Source organism: Carcharodon carcharias, chromosome 18 (genome assembly GCF_017639515.1).
Source record: "Carcharodon carcharias isolate sCarCar2 chromosome 18, sCarCar2.pri, whole genome shotgun sequence".
Classification (NCBI taxonomy): Eukaryota; Metazoa; Chordata; class Chondrichthyes; order Lamniformes; family Lamnidae; genus Carcharodon; species Carcharodon carcharias.
Window position 1 is genome coordinate 98,782,977 of NC_054484.1, and position 17,372 is coordinate 98,800,348.

Sequence of the window (17,372 nt, forward strand, 5' to 3'; positions counted from 1 at the left end):
TGGGGGATACCAGGCAGTGCTAGGTAACCCTGAGTGAGGTAATAGGCTTTAAAGGCTTTGGCTCTACAAGGGAACCGCTTTATACATCACATAGTGCACACTTAGTACTGACAGCTTTTTACAGTGAAGCTAAACAAAGTCCCAATTTTGAAATGGGAACCATTTTCTCTATCCACTCACTAGCCATAAGGTATTGTGGGAGTGTGCTTTCTCCATGGGGACAGCTGCAGAATTCAGGGTAAACCTGCACTCAAGGTAAAGGCATGATCTCAATATCGGCTTTAAAATGGCTAGTAGGTATAGGGAAAATGTATCCAACCCACAGAGCAAGACAGGAGTAGCTATCGTGTCTATCCACTCAGTTTGGTTAGGTGTGTAATCCAGGAAGACACTAATGGAAGAAATTAATCATTGAGAGAAGAAAAATGGACCTAGGTGTTCAAAGCCCATAACACTTTGGGGTGATTATTGTTTTTGCCCAAGCAATATCTACTAATAATTATAAAAGATCAACTTTAACATTGTCCTCAATCGACTTTGAGTCAATACCAGCTACATTAGTGAAAGAAAAGAACTTTCACTATGCGGCGCCTTTCACCACCTCAGGATGTCCAATAACACTTCACAGCCAATGCATTATTTTTGGAGTACAGTCTTTATTGTAATATAGGAAATGTAGCAGCCAATTTGCACACAGCACAATCCCACAAACAGCATTGTAATAATGACTTGATCATCTGCTTTTTAGTGATGTTGGAATAGAGGAGAACTCCCTTGTTCCTCTTCACATAAAGTCATGGGAACCTGAGAAGGCAGATGGGAGCCCAGTTTATCTGGAAAAGGCACACCTGATAATGCAGCACTCCCTCCGTACTGCACCAAGAGGTGGAAGTTATGTTACAAGGTTGGAAGTTATGCTACAGAGTTCCAGTCAGATGCCATCTGCAGTACTGTGTTCAGTTCTGGATGTTGTATCTCAGAAAGAACATGGAGGGTGTGCAGTATAGATTCATCGGAATGGTATTGGGGCTAAAAAGGTTAATTTATGAGGATGGATTGCATAAACTAGGATTGTCTTCCTTTGAATATAGGCAATTAAGAGGTAATCTAACTGAGGTGTTTAAGATAGTTAATAGGGTAGATAGAGAGAAACTATTTTCTCTGGCAGGGAGTCCAGGACAATGGGGTACACCTTAAAATTACAGCTAGGTGGTTCAGGGTGATGTCAGGAAGCACTTCTTCACACAAAGGATGGTGAGAATATGGATGTCTCTGGATAAAGCTGTTGAGGCTGGGGGGGGGGGTGGGGGTCAACTGAAGATTTCAAAACTGAGATTTGTCATTAATATATATTGTAAGTCATTAATATATACTGTAAATAATTGAGGCCCCAGCACTGATCCCTGTGGCACTCCACTAGTTACAGGTTGCCATCCCAAAAATGCCCCCCTTATCCCAACTCTCTGTCTTCTATTAGTTAGCCAATCCTCTATCCATGCTAATATACTACCACCAATACCATGGGCTCTTATCTTATAAAGTAGCCTTATGTGTAGTACATTACTGAACGCCTTTTGGAAATCCAAATATATTACATCTACTGGTTCCCCTTTATCTATCCTGCTTGTTATCTCTTCCCCTTCATGAAGCCATGCTGACTCTGCTTGATTAGATTATGTATTCCTAAATGCTCTGCTATTACATCCTTTATAATAGACTCTGACATTTTCCCAATGACAGATATTAAGCTAACTGGCCTATAGTTACCTGTTTTTTTGTCTCCCTCCCTTTTTGAAAAAAGGTGTTACATTGGCTGTTCTCCAATCCTCTGGGACCTTTCCAGAATCTAAAGATTCTTGGAAGGTTACTACCAGTGCATCCGCTATCTCTGTAGCTACTTCCTTTAATATCCTAGGATGCAACCCATCAGGTCCAGGGACTTATCGGCCTTTAGCCTCAGTGGATCTCATCCACGCTGTCTTTCACTGGGGTCCCAGTGGATCTCATCCACGCTGTCCTTCACTGGAGTCCCAGTGGATCTCATCCACGCTGTCCTTCACTGGAGTTCCAGTGGATCTCATCCACGCTGTCCTTCACTGGAGTCCCAGTGGATCTCATCCACGCTGTCCTTCACTGGAGTCCCAGTGGATCTCATCCACGCTGTCCTTCACTGGAGTCCCAGTGCATCTCATCCACGCTGCCCTTCACTGGAGTCCCAGTGGATCCTGTGAGATGAAATGCTCACAAATAAAATAAGGAAATGCTGAAAATACACAGCAGATCAGTCAGCATCTGTAACAAAGACAAGGCTTTGATGCTTCAAGTGGGTTCTCTCTGTCAGAACACAAAGTTGGAACCAGTGCTACAAATGAGCTTAAAAGCAAAATACTGTGGATGCTGGAAATCCAAAACAAAAACAAAAATACCTGGAAAAACTCAGCAGGCCTGGCAGCATCTGCGGAGAGGAACACAGTTAATGTTTTGAGTCCGAATGACCCTTCAACTATTGAAACGTTAACTGTGTTCCTCTCCGCAGATGCTGCCAGACCTGCTGAGTTTTTCCAGGTATTTTTGTTTTAGTTCTGCAAATGAGCTTGTTCCCAACATCATTACAATGGAAGGGTCCCAGGGTGGCAAGGGAACAGATTATTTTAATGGTGCTTGGAGGAACAATTTCTCTCCGAGGCTTAGAAAAATAATTTGACAATTACTTTTGGCCGGGCCTTTTTGTTTCAATTGTTTGTGTAACTGGTTGGATTATGCACTGTGCTGACCTTAAATGGCAGTCTGCATCCTATTCACACCGAAGACCCTGATTTCTATTTTAAAAAGGGCCTATCACCTAAAACAGGCAGGTGATTTGGACACCTAGCAGAAGGCCCCTTTCAGAATGGGGCTGGCCTTCTTGTCGATGGTAACATATCAATAAGGGTACTGATCCCATTTTGAGGCTATTACTGCCCATTAACACCAAGTACAGTGAAACTTTACGCTACACTCTTGAGACACGGACGCATTGTGTGCAGTAAGTGTGTAAAGTTTGTTTTGAATTTTGTTTTTACAGGTACGAAGTTTGTCCAGAAGCTCGGGGAAGAGAAGTGTAATTCCTCAATGCACCCTAGCAAGACGCAGCTCTTCAATTCCTTCCCGCAGCTTGCTCCCCCAGTGTCTTGGCTGTGCACCAGACAGATACCGTCGGCACCGACAGATTAACCACAAACTACACCACACAAGTGGCTTCAGCCAATTCCGAGGGAGCTCCCAAGAAGACATCTGGATTGGTTGTCAAGAAGATTCTAGCAGGACAGCCAGCAGTGCCTCTGGGATTTCCCGGGTTGCTCAGCGCAGTAAGTCCTTGTTCTGTCTGCCAACCTTCAGTGGCTCAGCTTCTGCTTCATCATCTTCATCGCCGCTAGGTGACCTGGCCATTTCATCGTGTGACAAAGGACGACAATTCAAAGTCCCTGCACTTGACGTCACCTCTGGAATCACACCCAATGGCCTAGAAGATACTGCAGAGACCGATGTTGACACTGGCTTGACCACGTCCTGTTCTGACCTGTCTATCCAGTCCGCTCACTCGGCACTGAATGGCCTTAGCAAAGATTTAGATGCCGCTCTTCCTTCATTGGGGAAATACAACGCCAGACCAAAGGCAGGTCTCTTCAGACCTTTATCATCAATGGAGTATTCACTTCCTTCCTCCTCCAAGCTTTCATCCAGGTCAATTCCTCAGTTCCCAGAATTCTCTTCCTGCTGTCTGACCTCACGCACACCATCTCCCCGTGTGTTCCCTGCGACATCTTGGCTCTGGTCCAGAACAAAACAGTCCTCGTTTTTGAAGACAAGCCATGCAACCAGAAATGAGGACTTCCCTGAAGGCCAACAGCCCACTCCTATTCAAGAGGGAGAGCAGGAATTTTACATCTGACCATTTTGTGCAACAAGATTTGCTTTCTGTTGTCACTAACTATATTGAACTATGGTATATGTATGAACCAGCCAATGGATTTTTAAGCTGGTGATTAATAGGCAGGAAGAATGTTGCTAATGGTGACCCAGGTCATCTAGCTGCTGGGGTCAAGGTGAACTTCACTGTTAGCAATAGTTATGCAGCTGTTCAGAAGCATCACTGATGATGGCAGCTAAAAAAATTCCCTTTGGACATCCCACTTTTTAAATGTTTCTTTTCAAAACACCACAGCCTTTGTGTCACAAATCGAGAATGTGTTCAAGGTTTCAGCAGCGAAAGTACTAATTTGATCTCAGCAGCCAACACTGCTGGGTGAGCAGTCTGTTTACAGCTAGGAATTTCTGGGCTCCGAACACTTAAATTTCTGATGTTGCAGCCCCTTTGTTCAACCCTTCTTCACAAAAGAATTATCTTTAACTTGTTCCTGAGAAGCAATTGCTTAAACACCTGTACAGTTTTATTGATCACAAAATCCCTGGAGCCTAGATTTTCCTGTCGATGTTAGCTTGATCCATTTTGGGTTAATACCAATGTTAAAATAATGCCAATCGGAAAATCGATGTCCTCTTTGAGGCTGATTTAGCCAAGTAATATGTCATAAGATCATAAGAAATAGGAGCAGGAGTCGGTCATTTGGCCCATCGAGCTTGCTCTGCCACTTCAGTAGGGTTTTGGCTAAAATTCCTCCTCTTTTCTGTTTTAAATGGGAGACGCCTTATTTTTAAACTGTGCCTCTTAGTTCTAGAATTTCCCCACAAGACAAAACATTCTCTCAGCATCTACACTCTCAAGCCCCTTCAGAATCTATCATGTTTCATATAAGGCCCAACCGGCTCAACCTTTCCTCATAAGACAACTCCTTCATCACAGGAATCAGCCTAGTGAACCTTCTCTGAACTTCTTCCAGTGATCACTGTCACTGATTGCATTGATTCCAATCAGGACAAGACTCGCTGGTCCTTCATCATCCTGGGTTGATGTCCTGGAACTTCCTATCTACCAGCAACACACAGACTCCAGAAGAAGGTCCATCACCACCATCTCATGGGCAACTAGGATTGGGCAATAAAAGCCAGATTTGCCCATACATCCTTCATCCCAAGAGCGAATAAAGCCATGTGGGCCCTACCATTTTATTGTCCATTTAGACTCAACCTACTTGGAATTTTATAAATTTAATAATCATTAATTGACTAAATAAATTCCAAATCTTAATCTTGCTTTAAAGCATCATGTTACGGGCTGTTAGCTCTAATGTATTAGCAGATCGCATTATTGCCTATTTAGTCTTTTGTGTGTACAGTGTGAAGTGTTGTGGCATTATTTATTGTATAAATTAAAATGGAGTCTATTTATAAAATATGCCATTATAAGACATTTAACTAATGTATAAATGTTAATAACTGGAAATGCACTAAAGGCAGCACATGACCAGAAGCAGAGCTCTGACCTTTGATATGTGGCTGCTGCCCAAAAATCTTGGCCAACAGCCACTCATATCAGGAGATTGGGCAGCACCTTACTGCAAAGTTTGCCTGATTCTCTGTCAGTAAAATCAGTCCTTATATTCTCCATTCCACCCTCGCCTGCCATATTTCACACCCATGAAAATAATTACCTTATCCACTGCTACAGTGGAACATAGGGCAAGAGTAGGCCCTTCAGCCCTTCAAGCCATTCAATTAGGGGGAGACAATAGTAATATCGCTGGACTAATAATCCAGAGCCCCAGGCCAAAACCCTGGGATACAGGTTCAAATCCCATCACGTTGAATGTAAATTCAGCCAATAAATCCTGAATATAAAGCTAGTCTCAGTAATGGTGACCATGACAACTATCATCAATTGTTGTAAAAACCCATCTGGTTCACGAATGTCCTTCAGGGAACGAAATCTGCCACCTTTGCCCAGCCTAGCCTACACGTGACTCCAGACCACATAGCAATGCGGTTGACTCTTAACCAACTTCTGAAATAGCCTAGCGAGCCACTGAGTTCAAGGACAATTGGGGATGAGCAACAAATGCTGGGCTTGTCAGCGACACTCACATCCCATAGAAGAATAAATAAAAAGTAATTTAGATCATGGCTCATCTGTATCTTAACTCCATCTATCCACCTTGCTTTCATAACCCCAAATGAAGAAACAATTGGCAACTGGGAGAAGGGTAGATATTGCTCAAATGTGCCAACCTCCAGCCAAAAGAAAAACCCACCAGCAGATCTTCTTAGGAACCAGTGACACTGGTAAATTGATCCCATTTAACATTTCTCTTCAGGAAGATATTAATGTTGGCACCATTTTATTTGCTATATTTCTGTTTTGGAACAACAAGGCCCTGGCTTTAGCAAAATATGATGCATTTATTAGGTTTACATTAATTTGGTGGGGCTTGTTAACTTACAAAATCTTCTCACTATTAAATTAAACACAATGATGGTGCGACAACAGGTGAAATAATTCATGTATTTCTGACATTGGTGAGGCACTCAGCAGTTTTCTGCAGTGCAGTAAAAGTTGTTCCTTCGATTTCTGTAATGTTCATGTCTCCCTTCTTTGCCAATGTTTTGGATCTCACAGGGTTAAACCGGCAAATGACATTGCTTCTGTGCTTCACCGGTCTCATTGCCAAATTCCTGCCACAAAAGATTTTGGAGCAATATTTTCTAATATTATCCCTCCCGTGGCTTGGGTTAAGCCACAGGTTAGATCAAAGATGCGCTGCCTTCCTGAATAGGTATGTTATAGAATCTTGTAGCGTAGAAGGAGGCCATGCCAGTTCCAGCTCTTTGAGAGAGCTATCCATTTAGTCCCACTCCCCTATTCAACTAATGAATGTGCTCTACTACCTTTTCAGGCAGTGTATTCCAATTCATCATAACTGACTACGTTTAAAAAAATTCTCCTCATCTTCCCTCTGTTTCTATAGTTAATTATCTTAAATCTGTGCCCTTGGGTTACCAACCCCACCTTCCCACACCAGTAAAAACAGTTTCTCATTATTTACACTCTCAAATTTCCTCATAACACCTCTTTTTATCTCTCCTTAACTTTCCTTGCTCAAAGAAGAACAATCCTAACTTCTCTCATCTCTCCACATAACACATCCCTGTTTGGAGTTGAGAGTAATTCCTTTTGTAAGGATAGAAAGTAGCCAATTAAAGGAAACCATGCGTTATTCTCCTCATAATGACATCATACAAATGATAAGTTTGGAAACAATTTACTCATTTAAACTAAACGAACAAATTCCATGCTCACATTACAAGCTTCACACAGTGATGGGCGTATTCTCTGACCAGAACTCTCTTTGGTGCCATGGGATTGGTCAGTTCACCCTATTGTGTCGTAAGCTGGTGGACAACCAAACAGAAGGTTGGCCGAATCATCCAGCACGGTGGCACTATTTGCCTGTTCGACTTTACAGGGAAATAATCTGTTAACATAATCCACTGCACATTGTAACTGGTTTCTACAATTAAAGTACTTACTTTTGTTCTGAAGTAGAATTCATGTATTTAATGGGAATTAGCTAATGCTGTTGATGTGTGTATAATTGGCCCCAATTGATGAACTGGTGGGGCCATATATTAAAGCTTTGTTCAGAGGTTACTGTATTTACCCCTGCATTGTATTGAATTTTTGATAAGTTCAGAGTTTTCAAAAGGGCTTGTGATAAATTTGTGACTTTCGCAGGTACCAGAGTAACTGGAGAGAAAAATGCCTTAAGATGAGGAAAGGAAACCTGCCTTCCTTCCCCAGTCTGGCTGCTGTGTGACTCCAATTCCACACCAACATGGTTGACTCTTGACTGCCCTCTGAAGTGGCCGAGCAAATCACTGAGTCGTATTAAACCACTGCAAAGAATAACAGCACTTTGGGAGCATCTTCACCACGTGGACGGCAGCACTTTGATGAGAAAGTCAATCATCTTCATAGAACAGTAAGGGGTGGGCAATAAGTGATGGTTTTGCCAAGACTACCTTTAACCTGAGAATGAATAAGATATAACCTGAGAATGAACAAGATATAAGGTACATTTGCCCTTGTTACTTCTTTTGCAATTAACACATTATCGTGATGAATATGATGTCAATATTTCATTGTGGGCATTGTATCAACAGCATGGAGCACTTGAGATGTTCAAAACCTGCAGCCAATAACAAATGAATGGTTTGCTCACTATTAGACCCAAGCTGGAAGCATAGACCCAGGCTGTGAATCGTGTGAATGGGTGCAACTTGAAATAAATGCTAGGAGGACATTCCACGCCCTGCTGACCCGACTGAAGGCCATGGGGTCAGGGGTCAGGCCACAAAATTCCCTTTAGAACCTGGAGGAAATGGGTCTTGGGCTCCCAATTGGAAGATGCTGCACACTGCAGCATTAACCTTTTATTTCACTTTCTAGACACTGACTGTGTTGCTGTGTATATCCAGCATTTTATTTTCGCTGTACTTTCTTTGTCTCCCTAGATGTACAACCTCATTTCTGCTTGCACTTCCTCCCCTATATTTATTTTATTAAATCACAATACAGATTGATGTGAAAATAAATGTTTTCACCTGCAGTCCCTCAGCCTCTGTATGACCATCAGTAGGAGGAAAGTGGAAGAGGGCCAATGACTATTTGTTCAGTTCTTTGGGGATGTGTCTTGTAAAAGTCTGGCTCTTTGGCTGTGTGGTTATGATTTATGTCTCACCACATGAAGCATTGGTGAAATGCATGTCCTACTGTGACACAGTTGTTCATGACACTTGCTTTCCTCTCCACTTCAGTCTGTCTAGAAATGCACTGACAATATGGTCAGATTGGCAATCCTGGTCTCAAATATTTCACTTGGGGGTCCTTGGTTTGAAAACTTTCTCATCTCTGAACTAGTGTTGTCCAACAATGTAAACTAAGTTGCTGTTATATTTAAAGGTAGGGAGTTCAAGGATTTGACCTGGCAAGTGGGATGAACAGAGGGCAATATATGTCTAAATTAGGATGATGTGTTACTTGGAGGGAAAGTGCCATGGTGGTGTTTCCAGGCACCTGCTGCCCTTGTCCTTCTCAGAGGTCATACAAACAGTATAAAATGTAGACTGAGGGATTAGTGCTGTTGTCTAATGTCTTAGTTTAGACGGTTATATTTTAATGGCACCCAGAAGGGCTCCCGGACACAGCATCCAATCTGCCTTGCAAAATTCCCAGAACTTTCTCTTGAAATCGTCCAGGCAATAAATTGGATGACGGCCTTCTAGCATTCCTATTCCTGACAAAACATTTTACCAGGTCTTCAGTTAAACATTCCTCTCAGAGAATCTAACAAACTTGTTGCAATTAGAATATATTGGTTGTTAATCTTCTAAGACTTTTCTAAAACTTTATTCTTTCAACAATTTGCTGTGACCTACTATGGGGAACTTTGAAAATTTCTCACAATCCATCCACACGACTATTTGACGTATTAGCACATGTGGATTGACAGATAATTTAGTAGATGAACTTTTTCTCTCTGATTATTGAACCATCAATGGAACTTGTCTGGAGGAACACAATAATGCCCCATCTTACAACGAAAAAGTGCAAAGGAGTGGGACCAATTTGTAGCTCTTTAAAAGAGCAGGCACAGGCTCAATGCACCCAAATAATTTTCTTCTATGGCAACAAGATAGGGCTGAAGCATTCACAACAATCTTCAGCCAGAAGGGCCAAGTAGATGATCCATCACAGCCTCCTCCGGAGGTCCCCAGCATACACTGCCAGTCTTCAGCCAATTCGATTCACTCTACATGATATCAAGAAATGGCTGAAGACAAAGGCTATGGGCCCTGACAATATTCTGACAATAGTACTGAAGACTTGTGCTCCAGAATTTGCCGCATCCCTAGCCAAGCTGTTCCAGTACAGCTACAAAACAAGCATCTACCTGGCAATGTAGAAATTGCCCAGGTATGTCCTGTACACAAAATGCAGGATAAATCCAAACCAGCCAATTACTGCCCCATCAGTCTACTCTCGATCATCAGTAAAGTAATGGAAGGGGTCATCAACAGTGCTATCAAGCAGCCTTTGTTTAGCAATAAACTGCTCACTGACACTCAGTTTGGGTTCTGCCAGGGTCACTCAGCTTCTGACCTCATTACAGCCTTGGTTCAAACATGGATAAAAGAGCTGAACTCCTGAGGTGAGGTGAGAGTGACTGCCCTTGACATCAAAGCAGCATTTGAGTGAGTGTGGCATCAAGGAGACCCAGCAAAACTGAAGTCAATGAGAATCAGGGGGAAAATTCTCCACAGGTTGGAGTCACAACTAGCACAAAGGAAGATGGTTGTGGTTGTTGACAGTCAATCATCTCAACTCCAGGACATCACTGCAGGAGTTCCTCAGGGTAGTATCTTAGGCCCAACCATCTTCAGCTGCTTCATCAATTACCTACCTTCCATAATAAAGTCAGAAGTGGGGATGTTCGCTGATGATTGCACAATGTTCAGCCCCGTTCCCGACTCTTCAGATACTGAAGCAGTCCATGTCCAAATGCAGCAAGACCTGGACAATATCCAGGCTTGGGCTGTCAAGTGGCAAGTAACATTTGTGCCACACAAGTGCCAGGCAATGACTATCTCCAACTAGAAAGAATCTAACCATGGCCCCTTGACATTCAATGGCATTAACATTGCTGAATCCCCCACTAACAACATCCTGGGGGTTACCATTGACCAGAAACTGAACTGGACTGGCCATATAAATACTGTGGCTACAAGAGCAGTCCAGAGGCTAGGAACCTTGTGATGAGTAATTCACCTCCTGACTCCCCAAAGCCTGTCCACCATCTACAAGGCACAAGTCAGGAGTGTGATGGGATACTTTCCACATGCCCGGATGAGTGCAGCTCCAACAACACTGCATAAGCTGGACACTGTCCAGGACAAAGCAGCCCATTTGATTGTCACCCTTTCCACAAACATTCATTCTCTTCACCCCCGACAATCAGTGGCAGCAACGTGTACCACCTACAAGACTCACTTTAGAAACACACCAAGGCTCCTTAGACAACACCTTCCAAAGCATGACCACTACCAGCTAGAAGGACAAGGGCAGCAGATTGATGGGAACACCACCACCTGGAAGTTCCCCTCCAAGTCACTCACCACCCTGACTTGGAAATATATCGCCGTTCCTTCACTGTCGCTGGGTCAAAATTCTGGAACTGCCTCCCTAACAGCACTGTGGGTGTACCTACACCACATGGACTGCAGCAATTCAAGAAGGCATCTCACCACCACCTTCTCAAGGGCAATTAGGGATGGACAATAAATCCCATAAATTAATTTTACAAAAAGCAGGTTGTGCCCAAAACGACATGGCAGCCAAGAACTTCTGATGCTTGTTGAAGATTCACAATGGCTGCTTCAGACACTTGTAGGTCTTTTTCTGAAAGTCCCCATAAAAATGGGTCAACAGAAATCACTTCCAATAATGGTTTTACAGTAAGTATTCTCTGACAATATGAGAATCTCTTTGGAGATGGGCCGGAGGTTGTCTTTTTTCGTGGCTGTCATCTTGTTCATTTCTGGGAGATATTCTAAATTTGGATCTATTTTCACACGCCTGACTCATAGAGGTTGATGTTTGCATTTGTGAATGGGTGTTTCATTTTCTCTCTAAGCAGTTCTGCACTTGCCATTGTTATTATATTGCTCATTGGTCAAGTACATAGTGCATACTGGGTAATTGGGCATAGAAGGGACATGACTTGGCATTAAATTTTCATACACAGTATAAGGGGCCTTGGAGGGTGTTTGGGGGTCATACGTTAGCATGGAAGGAATAAGGGGCTGTGGATGGTGGGTGAGGGGTGAGGGGGTGAGGACTAGATGGCCTAAAATCTTCTAACACAACTGGGGTGAAGTCCCAGAGAACCAAGGCAGGCCTTCTAAACATCCAACCTAGGCACTTGCCCACCCCACGGCTGCCAACGCTCTGTCCCCTCACCCCATAGAGAAAGTTGTGCGACTTAGGTCATTTTATACCAAGGTGTGTCCGGAAAGCCGAGAAATTTCCCGACTCGAGCTACCTGGCTCGGTAACTAAAATCGAGCCCATGGGACACTGATCGCACTTGAATTTAGTGGTTAGCATTAGTTAACTACGATGTGCAAGCTCCAGGCTTGGGAAATGTCCCTCATTGGGAGCTTGCTCATCAGGGGTATAAGATATTGCATCCTAGAGTAGAACCTAAAGACCTGCAGCGGCTTAAAGGAACAGGCACTCATTATCAAACTGCAAAGCAACAGAGGTGGTTTTGAAGATCCACAAAGCCTCCCTACCTTTGTAACCTTCAAGTATCCACAGAGAACTCTGCATTCCTCCAATTTTGGTCTTTTATGCATCCTCCACTTTGGTGCTCATTATTGGTGGCCTAACCGTTATCTGTCTGAACCTTAAGCTCTCAAATTCCCTTCCTAAACCTCTCCAGTTTTCTATCTCTCTCTCCTTTAAGATGCTTCTTAAAATCTACCTCTTTGACCTAGATATTTGGTTACCTGTCCTAATTTCTCCTATGTGTCTGTGTCAATTTTTGTTTGATAATGCTCCTATGAGGCACCTTGGGATGTTTTGCTATGTTTTAAGGCATTATATAGTTGTTGTTTATAACAGGATGTTAGAGGCTCACCTTGTGGAAGTGAGGCAGAAGAGGGAGGCCATCTTTGTCCAAGAAGGGTAGCACAGGGCAGTGCATCAATGCTCCCTCACAACTCCATGCACACGGAACCAGGGCTGGAGAATTTTAAATGATCTTAGCAGGTCAGCCAATTTGGGAGAACTACCCTGGCCTACCTCAGAAGAGGAAAAGAATACTGATACCTGGAGGATTAGCAGCATCTCATCTTGGCTGCTGAGTCTGGGGCGAGTCTGGATCTCATGAATAAATAAATGATGGGTTCTTATTGAGCAGCAAGCATTGGAGGCCATGCCAAGAAGTGTCCACTGGGTCATGTACAAAGCCTTCCATGACGGCTGGACAATACTGCCGTCCACCATGCCAGATATAGCAACTGTAGAGACATCAGCAGTTTTGTTACAAATTTCCTCTCAGGTTTAACATCACCTGTCACTCCATGTTTTCCCTTTGATCCAAAGAGTACCTTTACTGCCTTATATCCAATTCAACTAAATGTGACCCAAAGGTCCCAACAATGTGATTCCCACCTCACCCCATCTTTTCGTGGATGCTATGAATTTGACTGTCACAATTTGTACTTCTGACAACTTTCAGAAGGTGAATTAATGCAAGATGAGGACAGTTGCAAACCAACAGACTAATTTATTTTACATGCTACTTGAATGAACTGTGAATTACATTTATTTCATACTGCTTTGGGTGGCACAAAGAATAAAGGACACCATTGCACCCATGTTACCGGGTACACACACCACACATTGGCAATCATTTTTCTAGCCAGTACTAACTTTTCTGTTGCAGGACATGTTCATATCTTAACCAGGAGACTTCCAACCTCACTCTATTAGAAAGTGAGGCATTTCTGCCTCTTTTACTGTTCTAGACGGTTGCAGACTGTTCGGAACAGCTGCAGACTGGTCACTCCCAAGAGAAAGCAAAAGAGACAGAAGTCAATGTATGAGCCTCTCCTCAGTGCTCTGCATCAAAGTTTGGATGTCAATCAAACTTGATTGAGAAACCTCTCCACCTCCTTAAGGAGCCATGATATTGACATTAGCTCTTTAGCTAGGTCTCCTGCTGAATTAAAGCCTTTCTTACATTACAGGGGTGAACATCCCTGCCATTATCTTGAAACTGATAAGGATAACAGATTTAATGGTTAAAGTTTGGGAGAGTCCAGTCAATCTCTGTTCAATGAGTGATTGCTATTGAGTCATAAGGTATGCTAGAACTTTGGAAATTGACCCTTTGTAGTAGAAATTATATGAAAAATAAGTAACAATCTCAAAACACTAGGCCCATCCCATCTCCCCAATGCTGCAGGGTCGAAGAGCAGCTAAGGCTTCTATAATGAATGCTTCAATTTGTTGCCTTGGAAACTTAGGATTCTAACCCAAATGGGCAGTACCAGTTTCAGCAGGCTTTGGAATTAATTAGAAAGTGCCATGTGACAGGACGTGCTGACCCTAACAGTGCCATTCGGGAAAAAAGACTTCTTGCTCCTTTTGTGGCCTCAGAATATCCCAAAGTACTTCACAGCCAATGAAGTAGTTTTGAAGTGTAATCACTGTTGTAATATAGGAAATACAGTGGCCAACTTTGTGCACAGCAAGATCCTACAAACAGCCATGAGATAAATGGTTGAATAATCTGATTTAGACCTGTTGGTTGAGGAACAACTATTGATTAGGATACTAAGAAAAAAGAGAAAAGCACAACAAAAATACAGCACAGAAACAGGCCCTTTGGCCCTTCAACCCTGCGCCGATCATATTGCCCGTCAACTAAAACATTTTGCACTTCCAGGGTCCGTATCCCTCTATTCCCATCCTATTCATGTATTTGTCAAGCTGCCTCTTAAACACCACTATCGTACCTGCTTCTACCACTTCCTCTGGCAGCGAATTCCAGACACTCACTACCCTCTGTGTAAAAAACTTGCCCCGCACACCTCCTCTAAAGTTTTCTCCTCTCACCTTAAATCTATGTCCCCTAGTAATTGACTCTTCCACTCTGGGAAAAAGCTTCTGACTATCTACTCTGTCTGTGCTGCTCATAATTTTGTAAACTTCTATCAAGTCGCCCCTCAATCTCCATCGCTCTAGTGAGAACAATCCAAGTTTCTCCAACCTCTCCTCATAGCTAATAACCTCCAGACCAGGCAGCATCCTGGTAAACCTCCTCTGCACCCTCTCCAATGCCTCCATATCCTTCTGGTAATGTGGCGACCAGAATTGCACACAATATTCCAAGTGTGGCCTAACCAAGGTTCTATACAGCTGCAGCATGACTTCCCAGCTTTTATACTCAAAACCCCTGCCAATGAAGGCAAGCATGCCATATACCTTCCTGACTACCTTATACACCTGCATTGCCACTTTCAGTGACCTGTGGACCTGTACACCCAGATCCCTCTGCCCGTCAATGCACTTAAGGGTTCTGCCATTTACTGTATAATTCCTGCCTGTATTAGACCTTCCAAAATATATTACCTCGCATTTGTCCAGATTAAACTCCATCTGCCATTTCTCCGCCCAAGTTTCCAACTGATCTATATCCCGTTGTATCCTTCGACAATCCTCTTCACTATCTGCAACTCCTCCAACCTTAGTGTCGTCTGCAAACTTAATAATTATCCCAGTTACATTTTCCTCCAAATCATTTATGTATACTACAAACAGCAAAGGTCCCAGCACTGATCCCTGCGGAACTCCACTAGCTCTCCATTCAGAAAAGCACCCTTCACTGACACACTCTGTCTTCCATGACCAACCCAATTCTGTATCCATCTTGCCAGCTCACCTCTGATCCCATGCGACTTTACCTTCTGTACCAGTCTGCCATGAGGGACCTTGTCAAAGGCCTTACTGAAATCCGTGTAGATAACATCCACTGCCTTTCCATCGTCGATCATCTTTGTCACTTCCTTGAAAAACTCGATCAAGTTAGTGAGACACGACCTCCCCTTCACAAAACCATGGTGCCTCTCACTAATACGCCCTTTTGCTTCCAAATGGTAGTAAGTCCTGTCACAAAGAATCTTCTCCAATAATTTCCCTACCACTGACATTAGGCTCACCGGCCTGTAGTTTCCTGGATTATCCCTGCGACCCTTCTTAAACAATGGAACAACATTGGCCATTCTATAGTCCTCTGGGACCTCACCCATAGCCAGTGAGGATACAAAGATTTCTGTCAAGGCCCCAGCAATCTCCTCCCTTGCCTCCCTCAGTACTCTGGGGTAGGTCCCATCTGGCCCAGGGGACTTATCCACCTTAATATTCTTCAAGACGCCTAGCACCTCCTCTTTTTTGATCTCAACATGATCCAGGCTATCTACAAACTCTTCCCTAGACAAATCGACCGCTAAGTCCTTCTCTTTGGTGAATACTGATGAGAAGTATTCATTTAGTATCTCTCCCATTTCATCTGGCTCCACACACAGATTCCCACCTCTGTCCCTGAGTGGGCCTACCCTTTCCCTGGCTACCCTCTTGCTTTTTACATATGTATAAAAGGCCTTGGGCTTTTCCTTAATCCTGGTTGCCAGTGACTTTTCACGACCCCTTTTAGCCCTCCTGACTCCTTAAGTTTCTTCCTACTTTCTTTATATTCTCCACGGGCTTCATCTGTTTCCAGCCTTCTTGCCCTTACGAAAGCTTCCCTTTTCTCTTTGACTAATCTCACAATATCCTTCGTTATCCAAGGTTCCTGAAACTTGCCACACTTATCCTTCATCCTAGCAGGAACATGCCGGTCCTGAATACTTATCAACTGATGTTTGAAAAACCCGCACATGTCAGTTGTTGATTTGCCCTCAAACATCCGCCTCCAGTCTAGGTTCCTCAGTTCCTGCTTAATATTGTTATAATTAGCCATCCCCCATTAAGCACTTTAACACGAGTACTCCTGTTATCCTTAATCACCAGTACCTTGAAACTTACTGAATCATGGTCACTTTTCCTGAAATGCTCTCCTACTGAAACTTTGACCACCTGGCCGGGTTCATTCCCTAATACCAGGTCCAGTATTGCCCCTTCCCTAGTTGGACTATCTACATATTGTCTCAGGAAACCGTCCTAGATGCACCTTACAAATTCTGCACCATCCAGACCCCTAGCACTAAATGATTCCCCATCAGTATAGGGAAAGTTAAAATCACCCACCACAACAACCCTATTGCTTTTACATCTTTCCAAAATCTGCCTACATAACTGTTCCGTGTTACTGGCGAGAATGTCCCCGTTGTTTCTTCAAATAATACCCTGGCATCTTTTACTCCACATGAAAGGTCAGACAGGGATATGCCTGGTTAAAATAATAAGGATAGAGTTTCCACTTTGGGTGAAATTGGCGCAAGGAATGCCTAAAATTGCACTGGTTGGAGAAGTGTCTTTTTCAAGTTTTCGCTCAAACTCATTTGCATATTACTGAACCCAAAATCTGCAATGAGCCAGTGCAAATCCAGCAAGGTTTCTGGACATTATGTTTTGTTTTAAACTTTGCTTTAAAAAAATGTTCATTGATATATTTAAGAGCTGTTCCTTGACCTATTTAAGAGCAATGTGTGATAATGCAGCTGAAAATGGGTTTAATCACAAAAATAAGCATTTTGATTGCAGCATTGAGCGCACCACCTGTGCTGTAACCTGGTTTTAAATAACTGAAAATGACTTTTACAAAATCAATAGACAACAGTCTGCTGGTTATATTGGAGTACAGTCGTATT

At 43.1% G+C, this 17,372-nt stretch overlaps 1 protein-coding gene across 1 annotated transcript in view; it reads left to right on the forward strand.

Annotated features, from left to right (window-relative positions):
- Nucleotides 1–3,931, forward strand: part of LOC121290490 (protein FAM124A) — a 28,671-nt gene extending 24,740 nt beyond the window's left edge. The window contains exon 3 of the mRNA XM_041210927.1: nucleotides 3,065–3,931. Coding sequence (XP_041066861.1) covers nucleotides 3,065–3,931 — 867 coding nt within the window. The remainder of the gene's footprint in view (nucleotides 1–3,064) is intronic.
- The last annotated feature ends 13,441 nt before the right edge of the window (nucleotides 3,932–17,372 follow it).